Source organism: Aedes aegypti, chromosome 1 (genome assembly GCF_002204515.2).
Source record: "Aedes aegypti strain LVP_AGWG chromosome 1, AaegL5.0 Primary Assembly, whole genome shotgun sequence".
NCBI classification, from domain to species: Eukaryota; Metazoa; Arthropoda; class Insecta; order Diptera; family Culicidae; genus Aedes; species Aedes aegypti.
The window spans coordinates 146,502,339-146,522,250 of record NC_035107.1 but is presented as its reverse complement, the minus strand read 5'-3'; the positions used below and the strand labels follow the sequence as shown (position 1 = coordinate 146,522,250).

The 19,912-nt window shown below is 37.4% G+C and overlaps 2 protein-coding genes across 2 annotated transcripts in view; one reads left to right on the top strand and one right to left on the bottom strand.

The window, feature by feature from the left end:
- The window catches only part of LOC5576008 (protein max), a 17,132-nt gene extending 10,682 nt beyond the window's left edge, over positions 1 to 6,450 (top strand). The window contains exons 3-5 of the mRNA XM_001662291.2: positions 5,168 to 5,275; positions 5,344 to 5,467; positions 5,810 to 6,450. Coding sequence (XP_001662341.2) covers positions 5,168 to 5,275; positions 5,344 to 5,467; positions 5,810 to 5,988 — 411 coding nt within the window. The 3' untranslated portion in view covers positions 5,989 to 6,450. The remainder of the gene's footprint in view (positions 1 to 5,167; positions 5,276 to 5,343; positions 5,468 to 5,809) is intronic.
- LOC5576002 lies at positions 6,288 to 19,912 on the bottom strand. Its single transcript, XM_001662289.2, has 3 exons — positions 19,248 to 19,912; positions 18,541 to 19,186; positions 6,288 to 6,619 (listed from the first exon to the last, which is right to left on the bottom strand). The coding sequence occupies exons 1-3, from the start codon at positions 19,337 to 19,339 to the stop codon at positions 6,497 to 6,499; spliced, it is 861 nt and encodes a 286-aa protein (XP_001662339.2). The 5' UTR covers positions 19,340 to 19,912; the 3' UTR covers positions 6,288 to 6,496.

The window sequence follows — 19,912 nt, the reverse complement described above, 5'->3', positions numbered from 1 at the left end:
AAATAGTTGTACGATTTTAATTCAAATGGTCCACCTGTTCAATAAACAGGTTGAACAGGCTGACCAGACGCCTCTGCTTGCTTGTTTTGGGCTTCGTGAATACTGCAAGCGGAATTCCGCAGTTTGACGGCGGACCGGATTTCCAACATTTGAACTTCAGAGTGAAGATGCATCTGGATTCGGTCGGCGTTTTGAATAACCTGACGGAGATTATACCTCAAGCGCCTGTGGACAAGGTCAAGTTTGAAGAGGCGGATCGTAAGGCAAAGGCACTCATCGTAAGTTTCCTGCCCAACGAATGTTTGGAAGTCAACCGTGACAAATCGACGGCTAAAGATATGTTGGAAGCCCTAGAAGCGACGTTCGCAATCAAGTCTATCGGATCGCAACACCTGATCAGGAAGCAGCTCAACCGGTTGAAGCCGAAAGAAGGTGAACCGATGAGACCGCATTTGCTGGTGTTCGACGAATTCATCCGGCAGATGGAGACGGCTGGTGCAAAAGTGGACGAAGCTCATCTGGTGGTGCTGTGCCAAGAACGAAATGACCAAGATAAGATGGTGAAGCTAAAGGAGCGGCTTTCTCCGGTGATAAAACCAAGAAACCCTTCAAGTTTCAGGGTAAGTGCCATAAAAGTGGCAAGCGCGGCCATTTCAAGAAGGACTTCCGGCAGAAGATCGGGACCGGCGGTGAAGCTAACGTAGCTGAAAATAAAAGAAAGGCGGTGAGCTTCGTGGCAACCCGGAGCAGTGTGAAGCGAAAGAGCGGAAAACTAAGGAGTGTTTCGAAAAGTAGTCGCAAACATTCAAAACAGTCTCTAAAATATTGGGTTGCACCTAGAAACAATTTTTTGATCAGAAATGCTTTACAATGTATTTAAAAATTATGATGCGGTAATATTGTTTCATTAAAGTGGTATTTTGTATGATAATTTTGTAAATTACTAACAGATGTCGATGAAAATCTTGCACACCTCTGAAAAAAATAATATGTAATGAATGTGTTAAATTTTAAGAAAAAATGATTTTTGTTTATGCTAATATATTATGTGCCTTATGACGTAGTTTAAAAAATATTTTGAAAAATACATTAACAAGCATTTGAGAGCAAATACAAAAATAAAAAAAAAGTCGATTTTGAAGGACCTCGTTTTTTGATTTTTTCTTTCTACACGTTAATGGTAGTATCGAACGATTGTAACGAATAAAAAAATATTTTTTGATTGGAAAAGTTTCTTTGCATATTTATGAAGTAACGCAAGCAAAAAATGGCACTGTATATAATTACCACTGTATATGACAGAGCTTCAAAAGTTGATTATACAAAAGTGACTTTCTAAAACCGACCTTATTCCAATATTTGAGCTTTCTTAGAGCAATAATTTATTTTTTTGAAATCCGTTTTACGTGCTGTGTGAAGTAAACATATTTTCCGATAGAATAAGCTACTCATCCTATTTTGTTTAATTTAAATTTTGTTCAATACAAATCATCGAATCTTCAGAAGACACTTCAAAAATGTAATTTTGTGCAAGATTTTATTTTCTATGCTTTGTAAACCTTGTTGTATTTATATTAAGACTGCACATTAATCAATATTTTTTTAGTTGCTTCAATATTTGATGACATGATGGAGATTTGCGTGAAAAAATATTTAAAAAGATGAACTATGCTCTGAGATATACCGTTTTGAATGTTTGCGACTACTTTTCGATACACTCCTTAGTATTCAAGCTAGATTCAGGATCAAGCGATCACCTCGTCAACAACAGCGGAGTATTTTCTGTGGTTCAGAAGCTGAAGCAGCCCATCGTGATCAACGTGGCAAAAGATGACCGGTCCCTGATCGCGAAGACAAGTGGTGAGAACCATGGCAACAGCAACAAGCAATATCCGCTGCATATGAAGGACGTTTTGTTTATTCCGGAACTGCGTGATAATTTGATGTCCGTGAAGAAGCTCGTTATGGCCGGAGTGCAGGTAAATTTGGTCGGCAAGGTAGCTTTATTGAAGAATTATGGAGAGACCATAGCAAACGCTCTCCTCAGCGGCGGACTGTATGAACTGGAGATCGACCTGGAAGGACCAACTGGTGCTGACTTTCGAGGAGAAAAGTTGAATTTCTGCGATGCCTGCGTCCAAGGGAAACAATGTCGCGACCCTTTCAACGGTACTCGCGATCGAGCACCCAGGCCATTGAAAAGGGTTCATTCGGACGAGTGCGATTCCAACGACCCTCCAGCATGGGATGGATCAAGATACTTCTTGAGCTTTATTGATGATCATACCCATTTCGCGGGCTGTATTTGATGCGGAGGAAGTCTGAAGTCTTCAGCAAATATCAAAAGTACAAGGCCATGGCAACGGCCAAGTTTGGCTTAAAAATTTCAATATTAACAGTGCACCAAGGACATGAGTATGGTCCCAACGCGCAAAAAGATTTCTATTGCAGGAAATGCATTCAAATTGAATCATCGGTGGCTTATACGCCAAAACAAAATGGAGTTTCGGGACGTTTCAACCGAACTGTAGTCGAAAAGGTCCGTACCATGTTGATCGATGCAAGCGTTCCCAAGGAGATGTGGCCCGAGGCTGTCCTAACCGCAGTCTATCTCATCAACCGAAGTCCGACGACTGCCCTCTCCAAGACGATTACTCATGCTGAGCTGTGGTATGGAAGCAAACCGTGCTTGGCGAAACTTCGTGTGTTTGGATGCAAAGCATACGTTTGGATTCCTAGTCAGCAGCGAAAGAAGCCAGATGCGAGGAGTCGGGAAACCGTAATGGTTGGCTACACTCCAAATGGTTTCCGACTGTGGGACCGTAAGGCGAGGAAGATAATCATTGCTCGAGACGTAAAATGTGACGATGCCTGTTATCCGTATAAGAAGTGTCCCGATGACAAGACGGATCCTCCATTGGTGGTGTATTTTCCGCCCGAGCAAGAGGGAGAAGAAGCCCACGGCATTGAGGATGACAGACCCAACCATCTTGTGGATGTTGAAGCAAATGGCAATCAAGATACCGACAATGAATTTGTAGTTACCGTAAATACTGGGGCGCTCCCTTCGCTACCAGAACAGCACGACTCCGAGGATGAGGGTCAACCGTTGCTGAGGCGCAGCGAACGGAAGCGCAAGCTCCCCGGTAAGTTCTTAAATTTCTTCACTGAGTATAGAGCTACTTTTGCCGGTCCGTGCATTACAGATGTCCCAGACTGCTTTAACAAAATCGAAGGCCGAGATGATCGAGATTACTGGTTGAAGGCTGTTCAAGAAGGATTGGAATCCTTGAAGACCAATCGCGTTTGGAAACTACAAAGCTGTCCTCTGGGGGTCAAACCGCTCCAGTCCAAATGGGTGTTTCGTGTGAAGGAGAACCAAAATGGCGATAAGGTCCTATACAAGGCCCGGCTGGTGGTGAAAGTGTATCAACAGCGCGCGGGCATCGATTATGAAGAGACCTACGCTCCCGTAGCGAAACTTACCACAATCCGAACAGTTCTGGCCGTCGGAGTGCACCAAAGATTCCTGTTTCACCAGATGAACGTCAAGACCGCGTTCCTTCATGGTGACCTGAAGGAGAATATTTACATGGTTTTACCGGATGGCGTAGAAGCTGGTCGAAACAGTGTATGCAAGCTAGAGAAGTCTTTGTACGGGTTGAAGCAGTCTCCACACTGGAACGAAAGACTGAATGGCCAATTGCTGAGAATGGGATTCACCAGGTCATGCCACGATTACTGCCTTTACACGAGATGCACGGAAGGGGACGAAATATACATAATGTTTTACGTAGACGATCTGCTAATCGCTGGAAGGAAGCTGAGTTCAGTCGCACGACTGAAGAAGGAACTATTCGCCGTATTCAAAATGACCGACTGTGGCGAGGCTCATCACTTCTTAGGAATGAAGGTCGAATACAATCGCGATGAAGGAAGACTTCGGCTATCACAAGAAGCTCAAGTAGTGAAAATTCTACATCGATTCGGGGTGGTCAACAGCAGTTCGCAAAACTCGGATGAAAAAAGGACTCCAATTGAAGCGTGACGGACCATCAACGAACGAGCCATTTAGAGAGCTGCTGCGTAGCATAATGTACACCATGCTCTGTGTTCGTCCGGACATCTGCTATCTGGGGAGCTACATGGGAAGGTTCCAGCAGAATCCAACTGATCAACACTGACTATCATTGAAGCGGATCGTACGTTACCTGCAAGGAACAACGGGGCTTTGTCTGGAATACAAGCGTGGCGAAAGTTCAGCACCACTGGTTGGATTTGCGAACGCTGATTGGGTGGCGGATAACGAGGACCAAAAGTCGGTGAGTGGCTTCATATTCAAGGTCTTCAATGCTACCGTATCATGGTCTAGCAAAAAGCAAACGACAGTAGCGACATCTTCAAGCGAAGCAGAGTACGTCGCTCTGTGAGTGCTGCAGCATCAGAAGGCATTCCAAACTCAAACCTCAAAGAATGAGGACGTGTTTTTTTCCAAAACTTGAACTTGAAAACTTGAAATTGCCCATATCTAAACTCCCAGTGTTTTCTTGTGGAAGTGCAGAGGACTCCTCGGCTTCCATAAAGCAAGTAACACGTCAACATTTCCCTCCTATTCCCAAATTGACCTGCATTCGGACGCAGCCGACGCCGGTATAATAATGAGAGCACCAGTAATTGAAGATGCTACTGATCCTGAGTAGCATCTGTTGGTTCCCTGTGTAACAGTAACTTCCTAAAAATGATACTTTTTTAAGGTGGAAGTTGCATTGAAGCTAACTCTCGAACTTCCAGAACGCTGATGAATTGATCAAATTTCCCACCCGAACGGTTTTCTGGTTCTTAAGATTTGTGCTCTGGAATATTCGAGGTTTGGGTTCGATGCATCTTGATCTTAAGGAAAAACCATCAGAATCAAGCTCATGTTGATTGGCGTTGTTGAGAAAATTCAATCATGGAGCTTCAAAAGGCACACTTAAAAAAGACTACCTACTCCAAATTTACATATTTTATTACGCAGAAAATTGTAATTTTTTGCATCGACCAATGCTTTTTGTACGAATTTTGTCCGAATATTTCACATTTTTTTATATGATCCCTAACAACTTGAAGACACCCACCCACTGAAGGTCAATATAACAGAGATAAACAGTATTTTTAAATTTTCCAGGCCGAAAAACGTGCTCATCATAACGCACTTGAGCGGAAAAGACGCGATCATATAAAGGATAGCTTTACGTCTCTTCGTGACTCGGTTCCATCGTTGCAAGGCGAAAAGGTATACTACATCAATCAGAAGCATGCGTTTGTCCGCACACATTAACATGTTCAAAACAAATCTTACAGGCTAGCCGTGCACAAATACTGAAAAAAGCCGCAGAATACATTCAGTTTATGAGACGTAAGAATAACTCTCATCAGCAGGACATTGATGATCTGAAAAGACAAAATACCTTGCTGGAAACTCAAAGTAAGTATCATGGGGTATGACTCTTCTTGCATGCACTCTATATCGCATGCGAAAATTTGCATTAGCAAGTATTGCCAACCGATAGTGATTCGGAAAAGGTCACCGGGAAAAGCATTTTCCGGTGACTTTTTCCACGGGGAATGATGATATTAGCAATATTCAATTGTCATATTCACGTGATATTCATGACATTTAACAGCCCTGCCTATATCTGAATTAAAAAAGTATAAAGCATTTAGAATAACTTATTATCAGGTCTCTTTTTAGAGATTTTTAGATGGAAGTCTAGTTTCTGTTTTAATGGAAGTATGTGCCTATTTTTTAACCTAATTTCCCCCACAGTCCGCCAGCTAGAACAGGCACGTGCCACCGGGAACTTCGGTGATGGCAGCGATCTCGGGCTAGGCATGAACGATAGCTCACGTGAATCGGACAGTTCGGACGTTGACGACGGTGCCAGCAACAATGGTCTAGGCGGAATTCATCGGAACAAAAAAATGAAGACCAACTCGAACTACTGAACCAACTCCAAGGTTCATTGCTGGCACGGCTCTACCTTAGATTTAGTTATTCTACAGAGGAAGTGAAGAAGAATATGGTGAGATAAAAGGGATGGAACAGTTGTCACAGGGAAAGGTAAGACCAGTTTTTTTACTGAACACGATGATAACAACACATACTTTTGATACATCCTGAAAATTTATCTTCCTGTATTATTGCATATACTTTTATGTTAATCTGTAAATGGAAAATTAGTGATACGAATTGATTTGAAAACTATAGTGTACAAAAAAGTTTCAATTTTATTTTTGTGTTCCCATTTTTTTACAATTTTGTTTAAAATTCGTTCAAGCAAAAGTAAACGAATATAAAAATGCAAATCAGGATGAGAACAAACAGAATATATCATAACTGAAAAAGGACAGTTAGTGGATTTGAAACTTTAGCTTTATGTGTTTTATAAATAATTTTGATTAATCTTAGTTTTTTTTTTGAAAATTTCGGATAGAATAAAAAGAAATCCCTTAATTATTGTAACTCTTTTAGCTTGTCTTGTACTGCTTTGAACTTTTCTATCGTGCTGAGACATCTGGTTGCACTTTCAAGACAGGCTAGGCAAATTTGTTGAGGTAATCCATCGTCTGGTTTCACCTGTAAAAGAAAGAAGGACTTAGATAGTCAAAAGGATGAAGAATAAGAACAGTAGTATAACTATGTCTTCCTAGATTATTGTTTCCACACAAATTGTTATGATTATTTGACTTCGATTTTCAACTTTCTACAACATTTTGAGTACAATTAGCATGGGTGAAACTATAAACATTCGTCAAGGGTAACTCCCAAACAACTCGTATTCCGCATCATTACTAACTTTTGGTAACAGATGTCCCTATTTTATTGGATTTCCTATCTAAATGGGACATTTCTTGACAAACATTTGAAAAGGGCCCAAGAGGTTCTTCTGCTTCTTCTTCTTGGCATTTACGTCCTCACTGGGACAGAGCCTGCTTCTCAGCGTAGTGTTCTTGAAAGCACTTCCACAGTTATTAACTGAGAGCTTTCTTTGCCAAAGTTGCCATTTTCGCATTCGTATATCGAGTGGCAGGTACGATTATACTCTATGCCCAGGGAAGTCAAGGAAATTTCCATAACGAAAAGATCCTGGACCGACCGGGAATTGAACCCAGACACCTTCAGCATGGTTTTGCTTTGTAGCCACGGACTCTAACCACTCGGCTAAGCAAGGCCCCCGGTTTTCAACGCATATTTACCTTGAATTCAATCTTGAACAGGGTTTAAAATTCAACAGCACCCAAAGGTTTTTCGTAAATTTAGTGGGCGCCATCTTACACACTAAGCTCATACGGTGAATTTCACCGTAATCTCAATAGCTGAACAGTTCGGTGAAATAAAACACCGTAATTCCGTCGAAATTTTACGGATTCCGGTGATTTTTCACCGAATACTGTAAAAAATTACCGTACTCCGTAATTTATTTCACCGAACTGTTCAGCTGTTGAGATTTTACAGGAATCCGTAAAATAATTAAAGTTTGTAGCATTCTCTTTACTGAATGTACGCGCGACATGCAGATGTCAAAATGAATTTCGGTACCTAAATGATTTTCACGTAAGTGCGATAGGTTACCCCAGTAACACTCACCGAGTCTCTATTTGGTGGTTATGAATGGTTTAGTAATCTTTATCATAGTCAGGTGAAGTGGAGGTAAAATGAATTTAGAATGATCTACGTGTTTTTTCACGTAGCCATGACGTTTGGATTATTTTGAGTGTATGATTTCTTTAGACTTTAGAATAGCGGAATTTGGAGCAAGTGTGCTACCTTAAGCAAATCGTTCTCTAACTTTGTCTCAAACTTTTTAGCCTTATTGTGTTAGTTTCGCATCTTTTCATAAACACTGTGCTATTTAAAAAGAAAATAGCTTCAAAAAGTATTAGTTTTGAAGCTTCTCAAATATCATCCAAAATAACCTATTTTTCAACACTATGGGGCAAGACGGCCACCGAATGAACATCGCATGTAATTCTATTAGCAACGAAATTTTCTTTACTCCCTATTAATACTACTTACAAAGCAGAAGCTTATTGATAATTTAAAACATATTTTTAAGTTTACCGTCATAAGGAGCTTCTTTATAACAATGTTCATTACATGCGGAACTCTCTACTAGACCATTCAAATGACTAATGGTTATTTTTATCTCCATTCAATTTAAATATTACACTAGATCAGCACTAAATAACGAAGAAATCTTGATGTAGAAAAGTAAAACGTTACTTAACACACCAAAAAGCATGTTATTACCGTATATTTTAAGAAAAAGAAAACACTTTGGGAGCAAAAATGTCTGCTTTTTCCCTACTATACTTCAGAAATCACTAATGGTACATCATTAAGGTGAAGATGAATCGAAGCCAAACCTCAAATTTTCAAGAGCACAAATCTGGAGAACCAAACATCCGTTTAAGCTGAAAACTTAATCGATTGGTCACTAGCTGGTGGTGACCAATAGATTAGGTTTTCAGCTTAATCGGATGCTCGGTTCTCCAGATTTGTGCTCTTGAAAATTTGAGGTTTTGCTTCGATTAATCTTCACCTTAACCTTCGGGCTGTCGCGCTGTTGTACTTTGTACAACAGTTGTGATTTATATGCTATCATTTTGCAACAAAGATATCTATCGACACCCAACCAAAATGTATTCCTCAAGAATTTTCTTAAGAACAATACTCGACAGTTTTTTTTTACAGTATGGCCTTTTATAATACGATAAAATCAACAAATGTACATGGAAGTCGCATAATAATGAACGCACTATGTACGGTTCGAGGAAACCACAGTTTGAAATCGTTATATCTTAAAATCCAGATAATACAGAAACTTCGGGTCTTTATTAAAGTTGTTCTGGAGGTGAAGCGCTATCTGATGGTACTTCATTTAATTCGGAATTTGACCGCTAGGTGGCACTAGTGGGCATGGAAGTTTTGCTTTTGTTTTGCAGATATTTCAGGATCCTGACTATTTAGAACAGTGCTTCCCAAACTTTTTCGACTTTCGCCCCCTTGAGGCCAATATTGATCTGGAATCGCCCCCCTGATATGTGATTCAAATATTTTAATAAGGACAAAACATATCATCGAACCGCAAATCCAAAGAATCATAGTACAATAACTATTATGTACATATAAAAATATTTTCTTAAAGGTTTATGGACAAAAGGTCGAAAGACAAAAAGTCGAAAGGACAAAAGGTCGAAAGACAAAAGGTCGAAAACGATTTGCATGGTGGGAAATTTTTCCTTCTTTGAAAAAATATTTTCGACCTTTTGTCCCTTCTTTTTTGTTCTTCGACCTTTTGTCTTTTCGACCTTTTGTCTTTCGACATTTTGTCTTTCGACCTTTTATCATAGATTCATTTATCTGCTATTTCTAAAATTACTGGAATAATTTTCAGAAATTTTGAGTAATATATGCCTGACGTTTATATCGCTTTTTCTATCCAATCCAAAAACCCTGAAAATTATATAAAAATCCAGAATGTTTTTCAACTCATTTATCAATTAAATTTATCAAGAGGGTGTTTTTCTAACACCAAGAAAACTTGAATTTTTCGGACGTTCTGGAGTTATAAATCCAACGCATCTCTGATATTTCTTCAAATCTATTTATAAATAGAGTTTTTTTGTCTTTGGCATCACTGGAACGCGATTTTTGTAGGCTAAATTTTCCAAAATTTGTTTATAAAATGATTAACGTTCAACGCTCTGTAATCGTAATCATCATCATCATCAAAATTTCAAAAGCAGTTTCTCTGTTCAAAACTAAAAATTTTTGGATGAAGATTTGTTCACTGTGTTTCGATTGGAAAAAAGAATACAATGAACACATTTTCCTGTAAATTCTCTTGAAACTGCTTTTAAAAACTACGTAATCAATGACGGATCCTGCCCCCTCGAAAACATCACAAACTGTACTGTAGTTTTTTTTTTTTTGTAAAAAGTCGGGTGCCAGAAATATTAACTTCCAAACCTTGAAGTTCACATACAAAAAAGATCCTTATATATATTGGGCATCTGCAAAATCTCGTGAAAATCTCAAATGCTGACCCTTGTTAAAACTCACAAGACATTTAAAAAACTCAATGAATAACACAAACATTTTATGTTTGACAATCATGTAATGTTGTCTATAATAATTTTAAAATGAACATGATTAGAGATATGGCGATCTAAGGTAAAACAATCCTGGAAATATTTAAGTTTGGAATTGATTAACTTTCAGATGTGTGTCCTCCAAAGATTATGAGTAATTATTTTCAAATGCTCCCATGTTAGCTTTTCGCCCCCTTTGTGAATTTTTCGCCCCCCAAATTCTGTTGAACAAATTTTCGCCCCTTTAACCTGAAAATCGCCCCGAAACTCAGGGACTATCATTATTTTGCAAAATCTTGAACGTTAAGGATTAAACAAAGAAAGAATTTGAGCTACTGAACAACTCTGCCGAAGACACCATCTTTCTAAGTGATCAGGCTCCTGAGATATTTGCGAAATAAATGTTTTATGCTCACCAGCGTCGCCTAGTGGCAAAATTTTGAATCAACTAGCTCAAACAATAAATAGTCCTAAAGTTACCGAACAACTTTGCCGAAGACGTCATCTTTCTAAGTGGTCAGGATCATGAGATCTGAGAAACAAAAGTTTCATGCTCACTAGCGCCGCCTAGTGGCAAAATCCCGAATTTCTTGGCTATAATAATAATAGCCCTTAAGGTGAAACAGTTTGGAATCAACTTCTAAGATTGCACTGAAACTTTAAAGGCACAAATCTCGCGAAGAAAGCATCCATCAGCAGTGAACTTTTTATTTTGGCTTTGTGCACTAGCAGAAAGCTTAAAATAAGAAGATCAGACACGTTTGCCAATTATTTCTCCAGTTTTGTGCCTTTGAAAACGTGAGTAGGGGCTTGTCATTTTGTCATAAAATTGTTGTGTGAAATAATAGGAACTCCACTAATGGTACATCATTAAGGTGAAGATGAATCGAAGCCAAACCTCAAATTTTCAAGAGCACAAATCTGGAGAACCAAACATGCGTTTATGCTGAAAATTTAATCGATTGGTCACTAGCTGGTGGTGACCAATAGATTAGGTTTTCAGCTTAATCGGATGTTCGGTTCTCCAGATTTGTGCTCTTGAAAATTTGAGGTTTGGCTTCGATTCATCTTCACCTTAATAATAATAATAATAATAATAATAATAATAATAATAATAATAATAATAATAATAATAATAATAATAATAATAATAATAATAATAATAATAATAATAATAAACCAATTATTATGGTTTTGTTGAAGATGTTAACATTTTCATAAATTTCACTCCAAACATGTTTATTTACCATATAGGTGGCACACTTGCCCCAAATGTATAGATTTCAACCAAACTGGATGTCGTATGTAAAACTAAATACTTATTTCATTCAAATGCCACAACAACTTGCGAATTTGAATAGTTTCACGATGTGCAGTACATTAGAAAAATCTGTTAATAATTTACCTTTCACCATGTTATTTAGAAACAACGAAATCTTATAAAAATCCACTCAAATTTGGTTGTTTTTACAAAAGTCGATGTAAATCCGTAAAAAAAGAACAAATTTTCATCATAGTTTGATCATTGTATTGTGAACTATAAGAGAACATAATGTTAAGCTCAATCGACAACCCGTGCGATCATATGAGGATGTAGGTACAATAGTGTTGCGTTTTCTCACACCGACTGTATTCAATGCCGGCAGATAGAGATATGGTGAGGGATAAGTGTGGTATATTGGACTAGTAAGATTGTGGGGCTTGGGGATGCTACAAAGGTCATTAGCCAAATACTTCAGTTTAGCGTAACGTAGCTGTAGTATAATTGGTAATACGTCCGTGTACAGAATGGAAATTGTGGGTTCAAGTCCCGCCGGCTACATAATCTTTTAGCACAATGTTACCACAATTACACTTAATTTGGCAAACATATCTCTATCTGCCGATATTGAATACCTTTCCCCTAAAAGTAAAAACAGCTGACTGCAAAAAGTCGAAAATAAAAAAGAGAAGAGTTAAGCTCAAAGAGAAAATATATCATGTAGTTTTTATAAAAAAGCATGGGTGGCACACTTGCCCCAAAGTCCGCTATATTAAGGAGTCCCAATCAACAATAACATAATTAACATGTAAACAAATAAAACTTAATTCTTGTCAATTCATTTTTTTTTCTGTTCAGTTATGTTTGTTCAAATGATTCGACAACATTCACTGAACCAAGTAATCATGTCAGATTTATCTGAAAACACATATAGTCTTTTTCCATATGGCTTTTCACATAACGCTCATCAATTTATCACATAAACTTGTGCGATTTTGTTTTAATTAGATTCATAGGATAAAACACTTACATTTTATGCAAATTGAAGAAAGGAACCATTTGCTGTTACCAATGAATGTTATGTTATATTCAGATGACAAATATTAGTATTGCCAGTGCACAGTGGTCCAGGAATCAGTTTTACACGGAAAGATGCATTTTGAGCTTTAGAATGAAACATTAGACGAAAATGATCTTCTACAAAGTTGTTTGCATTAGTTAAGCGCTTTGTTTGGTGTTATTCAAAATTAGGGTGGACCACATTTTCATAGAAATTGTGTTGAAATTATATTATACATGCTTCTGCAAAGTTTGTTTTTGATTTAGCTTTCATCAAGTTGCGATGCTGTGTTCGATCTTTGGGCATTTTTTGTAATTTATTGCCTCAAGCAACATGCAAGCAGTTGATGGTCATTGAATTCACAGATTTCTTATGTTTGATTCCCGTTGATTGTGTGTTCAATCTTTGCATGATGTACAGCGAATGAGGCATATTAGCGAGATCATAGGTCAGTTCTATAAACTCCTTTTTGATCAGCGCCATAGATCGATTCGGCATATGTCGCCGTCTATGTTGCATAAGCGGTTGCTTGTATTCAAATAAAAATGTCTTCGAGAATTCAACGCGTTTATAGTTCTTCACAATTTCTTTGTCAGCTCGAAGGTTGAATTGTGCTCTTAGGTACAGTCAACTCTCCCTTACTCGATCTCCGTATTTCAATATCTAGTTAGAAAACCATTGTAAAATTTGGTGTTCATATTGAGAAAACTGTGATTTCTGAGTACTGTGGCGAACAAATCTGGATCAAACAATGTAAAAACTCAATTTAATCTTATTTGCGTCCTCGACAAACTTTAACAAAATAATATTAGCTTTCAAAAGCAAGTGGTTTTGATTTCCCACATGCAAGTTATGATTTTTCAAACCTTGAAATAAGCCCAAAAACACATTTTTAACTTGAAGCATACCGTAATATTTATCAAATCTGGACAAACATTTCAAAAGGGCACTTCGACATTGGTAAACATTGCTAGAAAGATTCGCGAATTAGGCGAAACTGACATAATGTACACAATTTAAGAAACTATAGCGGTAAAATTGTAGCTTGATTAACTATTCACTGCTCTTGAACTTTTCCCCTTTCGATAATTTAACTATTCAAAAAACGCAAATTTGTATAAGACGAAACCTCATGCAAAACCACACACTGTATTGATTACGCCCGTGTTTTTGTTTATCAAAGTGATGGGCGCATCTGAAATCGAAATCAAAATACGGCGAGAGTAAACGGCGACACTGCAAACAAAAAATAAACAAGGCGTACATGGCGGGCTTAATTGAAACCAGAATGAAAACACGGCGCAAAAGTAATAGGCGAGACTGAAAATAATATCGATTACAGGCTCATAACATTGGGCGAAACTGGCATTCTTGGGTGCGTTTAAGGCGAAACCTTATAATATTTTTTTTATTACGAAATAGCTAGGAAAATTGAAGGAGATGTGTGTGGTATTGATAGGGATTTTGAAACTAGGTTTATGAAATGTGTATTAAAGTGAAATAGTTAAAGTTGGAGTATATTTTCTCCAATTGGGATTAAAAATTGCACATGAAAATTTCATTGTTTATTTTCTCATTGTTATTGATTTGTCAGATAGGCCCTTATCGCGAATCCCTCTCGATTGGCTTTGCAAGCCGCTGATGTGCCCAATTCAACTCGATAACGTTCACCAATACCACTATCAGGAAGAGCTAACACCAATCTTTCTGATAAGGTACCGCGGGGCAAGTGGGTAAATGGGGTAAGTGAAAATAATTGGTACAGTCACCCCACAGTTATGGATCAGCTAAGGGTCATTTTTAAGAATAAAACATGACTACAAATCATGGTGACCTTGTACAAAACAAAATTACCCGCCTGGCAATGCCGAATATGATTGTTTTCGAGAATTAATATAAAAAATCGCGATTATTTACCAAAAATGTGTCGATTTCGATAGAAATTTAAAACGTTGTCCATCCCACAGATGTGGATCAGTGGAACAGGAGGGTCCCTAATATGGATCAAATCGACTCGTATTATGGATCAGAACACTACAAAAGCAATTTATCTGTGAACTAAACGAATGGTGCGTTAATGAAAGTATACATTTCGGCGTTTCTTTCGGAATCGTCTTATCGTTGATTCATAACTGTGGTATGGGTTTCAATGCCCCTCAGTTATGAATCAACGATTCTATGAAAATGAAAAACATTTTATTTCATACGGACGAATAAAATATGCTCGAAGATATTATGATTGATTGCAATGCTGTACAGATTCATGGTTCACGTAGATAAAATGTGCTCTGCGTATTGCAACTCTAGGGTAACGTATATAATTTGGACATGCATATAATTTGGACAGGCTGGTCATTCTATGCTAATTTCCAATAAGATGGTAAGGAATATATGTACGAGAAATCATGTATTGCATTACTAATATACAACGCTACTTAATACTGATGACCATTTTCTTAACAATTACAAATTGGCTTCAAAAATATCAAAATATAAATTGTATCAACAGAACATCTGTGAAACCTACGAATGTAAGAGGATGTACATTTGAAGAACAAACATTAAATGCAATAAAAGTGCTTAGAATTGGCATTCATAAAACATTTAAAAGTGGCAATATGATGAAATATGTCTAAAATTGAAGCTATGTTCATCTAAAATCTTAACATGAGTTTATAAGGCATAAATCAGAAGATGTCCAAAATAGATTATGGTTTTTGTTCAGTTGATATAATTTGGCCATCTGATGAAACACACTGGAATGTCACATGCATGCATACTTGCAGGCTTATTTCGTGGATCTGATGATATTTGCTTGCATTAAATTAAATTGTTAATTATCACTAATATACACATCCAATAGGCGAAAAAATGCATAAGTAACATGTTAACACTTAAAACTTTATTATTTGACCCTCTTTGCAAGAAACCATTGTATGGATATTGAGATAACGACCCTGTCCAAATTATATTCACATGAGGGTGTCCAAAATGTATATTTGATGTCCGAAATGTATAACAGACAGGCCGCTGAAAAACGCTATTTTTGAAGCTAATGCTACAGTTTGTAAGCTTTTTCTCCCCAGAAACTCAAAGTACAATGAGACATTAAGCATATAAGTAACATTACGTAATAAAATATTAATATCTTATGCAGTTAATCGTTCGCTGTTACCAGACATATCCTTAGCCTGTCCAAAATACATAATTTACCCTATTTGATGAGATATTCACCATTTAGGCCAACTTTGATCCATATCTGTGTGCTATCCATAACTGTGGGGCGACTGTATATTTAACTGAATATGTGAATTGACGTTTTAAACTCATGCGTAAACCTTTGAGGCCATTGAGAACATTACGTTAGGCAAGAGATTTCTGAGATTTTTCAGCCATTATTGCATAATAGAGCGAAAGATTGTTAACCTGTCAACTATTACTCCGTAAAAAGTTGGCGGCGTGCAATCTTATTTTAAAATTTTCGGCGGAAAAAAGTTGCGGAAAATAATTTTCTGTACCACTTCTAAGTTGTCCTCTCTGACAGTTTTAAACTGCAATAAAATAAGTTTTAGAATTTATTCGACATAGACCTAAAAATAACTAAATTAAAACATCGTCAATTTTCTAATCACGAGAGGCAAGTGAAAAGTTTCTCATTAGAGATTTTGTGTTTTCTTTTTAGGGTAGCTATAATTATACAAGGTTCGCAATTATCATAGAACTGCTGGTAATTCAAGAAACACTATACTCAAAGCGTTAAAAGCTATGATCATGGCCAAATCATTGAACTTTTCGAAAAAAAGGTTGCCAAACATTACGATATTAACACTTCAGTCGCCGCGCTGTTGTATTCTGTACAACACTAGTGAAAAAGCTCGCTGTTCGTTCACAGCAGCAGCGTAGTGGTTCTGACGGTGACAAACCGCGCGACGACTGGAAGGTTAATATGTTCACTTCGGACAGTTGATTAAAAGGAAGACGTTGATTGAAAAGTTTCAATATAAGATAACGCACGGAAATCTCGTGAAATGTCTATGTAAAGTTCAAAACATAAAATGGGGTATGGGTATATCCACATAAAAAAGTTTCTAAATACTTTATTGAAGGATTCCGTTTGATTTCTCCCGAAGAGTTATCCGACGTCATACCCGATTTTCTTAACAAATAACGAGCGGCGTAAATTCTACAGAGCAAAAATGCAATTGCTGTCCCATGATGTAAAAACTAACATTGGAAATTTTATTCTTGTTTACTTGATTTTTCTTCTATCTTCTGTTATGTTTGTTGAACTGATTCGACAACATTATAACTGCAACATTAAATGTTGTCGAATCAGTTCAACAAACATAACAGAAGATAGAAGAAAAATCAAGTAAACAAGAATAAAATTTTCTTGATTTACATGTTACTTATGTTATTGTTTATTGGGACGCCTTAACAAATGTTAAAGGTAATAGAAATCGTGAATATAACTCTAGAAAGATTCGCGAATCAGACGAAACTGACAAAATGTACACAATTGAAGAAAATATAGCGTTGAAATTGTAGCTCGATTGTCTATTCACTGCACTTGAACTTTTCCCCTATTGATAATTTAACTATTCAAAAAACGCAAATTTGTAGAAGACGAAACTTCACCTCATGCCAAACCACACACTTTATTGATTACGCCTGTGTTTTTGTTTATCAAAGTGATGGGCGCATCTGAAACCTAAATCAAAACACGGCGAGAGTAAACGGCGACACTGCAAACAAAAAATAAACAAGGCGTACATGGCGGGCTTAATTGAAACCAGAATGTAAACACGGCGCAAAAGTAATAGGCGACACTGAAAATAATATCGATTACAGGCTCATAACATTGGGCGATACTGGCATCCTTGAGTGCGTTTAAGGCGAAACCTTATAATATATTTTTTAGTACGAAATAGCTAGGGAAATTGTAGGAGATGTGTGTGGTATTGATGAGGATTTTAAAACAAGGTTTATGAAATGTGTATTAAAGTGGAAAGGTTAAAGTTTGACTATATTTTCTCCAATTGAGATTAAAAATTGCACATGAGAATTTCATTGGTTATTTTCTCATTGTTATTGATTTGTCAGATAGGCCCTTATCGCGAATCCCTCTCGAACTGTTAGTTTTTGAATTTATTGTTCAAAACGATAAATTTTTCACTTGGGGCAAGTGAAAAGACGTATTTCAAAAACTTTTCCTGTAATTTTTTCTTCAATTTTACATGAAAAAAAAATATTTCAGCATACTGCTTATATTTCGTGGGAGTCAAGCTAAAAAATATACGCGAACTGATTTGTTTTAATTTAAAATCTCTAGGATTTGAAGAATCCCAACTATGTGAAATCCATTACCCACTTGCCCCACGGTACCTTAGTGGTGTTAGTTTGCATGGGCGGGCTAAAAAGGGCTCAACAGCAACGTTCCTGAAAAAAAGGCTCAATATCTCTTGAACCCTTTTTAAATGTTTGTCCAGAAATGAGCTGAAAATTTGACCAGACGTTGTTCTTAGCATGAGAATTCAGAATACTGCTTGACCGGAAGAGTTACAGACATTTTTTTCATATATGAACAGGTCTAGGCGTTAAGTTCTTCGGTTCGTCAAAACGAAAATATGAGAATAATTGGGTCCTAAAATGTTTAATGAATTCTTGTTTTAATTTAATAATACGAAAGAGCATGTCATTGCAACTACTTTAGCAAATTTTTCAGCTCAAATAACGGCTATAACATTTTTAAACTTGATTTTTAAAAATGGTTCCAAATATGAACCTTGACACTTGTGATCTTGTTTGACATTCACTTTTCCGACAAAAATGCCACAGGGCATATAGTTTTAACACTGGGGTTGTTCCTATCTGACATTTCGGAAGGGACACGGAAAACAAAATATACCCAACATTTGAGTTTAAACCAAAGGGTGTGACAAAATCTCAAAAATCATAAAAAAATATTTTTTGTACTTATTCATTGATTTAAAAATTGAGTAAACATGTGTTTCTGCCCTAAACTTGAGCGTTTGGTACTAAAATTGAGACAGGGCTTTAGGACCCTATTGGGTTTACTTACCGCCCCCGGTAGCAGCGCTTCCAGGATATATGCTGCTTCACTTCCATATTCAAATATCGGAACGAACAGTTCGTTTTTCTTGATTGCAAGACACAGCCGACAACTGGTAGGGCCAATATCGATTTCAGTATAGGAGGATATCCTTTCGAATGTGTCGTCCTCTGGTTGGAACTGTATTTGCTCTTCGTCCATATCGGTCAGGGTGTGATCCTCCTCTACTTTCAAGCCATCATAATGCACCACCTCGATGTCGGTTGGCACCAAATTGTCATCTATTGCTTCCAAAATGATTGGTTCCATCGCTTGGACCTCATCCGCTTCATTCATCGCCCTTCTTCTATCAATGATGTCATTGGACATTGGTTCCTGTGCAAGTTCCAAGGTATTCAGTACCAGAATCTCCGTTGGCTGGTCGGTTTTTTCCTCTTTCAGTGATTTCGATACACATTCGTTAAAGTTGTTGTGGAAAATGGTAGGAATCGGAACCACGACAGGGCGGGAAGTTTTCCTCAGTTTCCTGTTGTGTGGTGGATCTTGGAAGCAATCATCGGAGAAATGTTCCGAACAGAGGTAATATTTGATGATATTGCAGAGACTCTTCTCTAGCAGATCTTCGCGACCAGCCGCTTTGGCCCATGCTGCAGCACTGAAATTTTATGAACTTTGCATTATTCTCGCTTACATTGTTATTGTATATCAATACTTACTATTCATTACTTTTCGGAAATCCAAAATATTCAACCGAACGATTTGTTGCCACAGAATTGTAACAGGAAGCAGCACAGCAACGTTTTGACATCGCTTTGGTGTTCTTAGACAATTAATACACTTATAATCGCATTGATAAATTGATTGATCATCTAATTCTCAGTTATTTTACCAGTTTTAAAATTTTGAAATTAAGAGTGACTACAGACTTCCAAGGCTTCCAATGATATGCGTTTTGTTTACAAACAAACTGTGGACAGTGTTTCCGCACCCAACCTTAGCACCGCCCACTTCTAAAACCCAAAAGCTGGGTCATGCGGACTGAACGACTGAAGCCTTTGGTGCATTACCTCAAGCGTGCGCTAGAATAAAGGCGCAAGTCGCATGATCGATTTCTCTTCATCGATTCTCTCTTCTGTGAATAAAAAGGTGACAAGATGCAAGTTTGTCATCATTTTTTCACCTCATGACACAAGATTGCATCGCTGCCAATCGATCTAAAAAGAAAAAGTGCGAACAAACTTGCTTTTTGTCACTTTTATTCACAAGAGAGAGGATCGATGAAGAGAAATCGATCATGCGACTTACGCCCTTATTCTGGCACACGCTTGACCTAAGCGTTTGCATTCTTGTTGTTGTTGTTGGTAAATGAATGGTATGAAAC

Bases quoted from the DNA above. Each gene is read 5' to 3' on its own strand.
- LOC5576002 (XM_001662289.2), bottom strand. From the start codon at position 19,339: ATGTCAAAACGTTGCTGTGCTGCTTCCTGTTACAATTCTGTGGCAACA. The intron at 19,187-19,247 runs GTAAGTATTGAT...ATAAAATTTCAG, and splicing joins TTTCCGAAAAGTAATGAATA to TGCTGCAGCATGGGCCAAAG. The intron at 6,620-18,540 runs GTAAGTAAACCC...TTTCTTTTACAG, and splicing joins AAGCGCTGCTACCGGGGGCG to GTGAAACCAGACGATGGATT.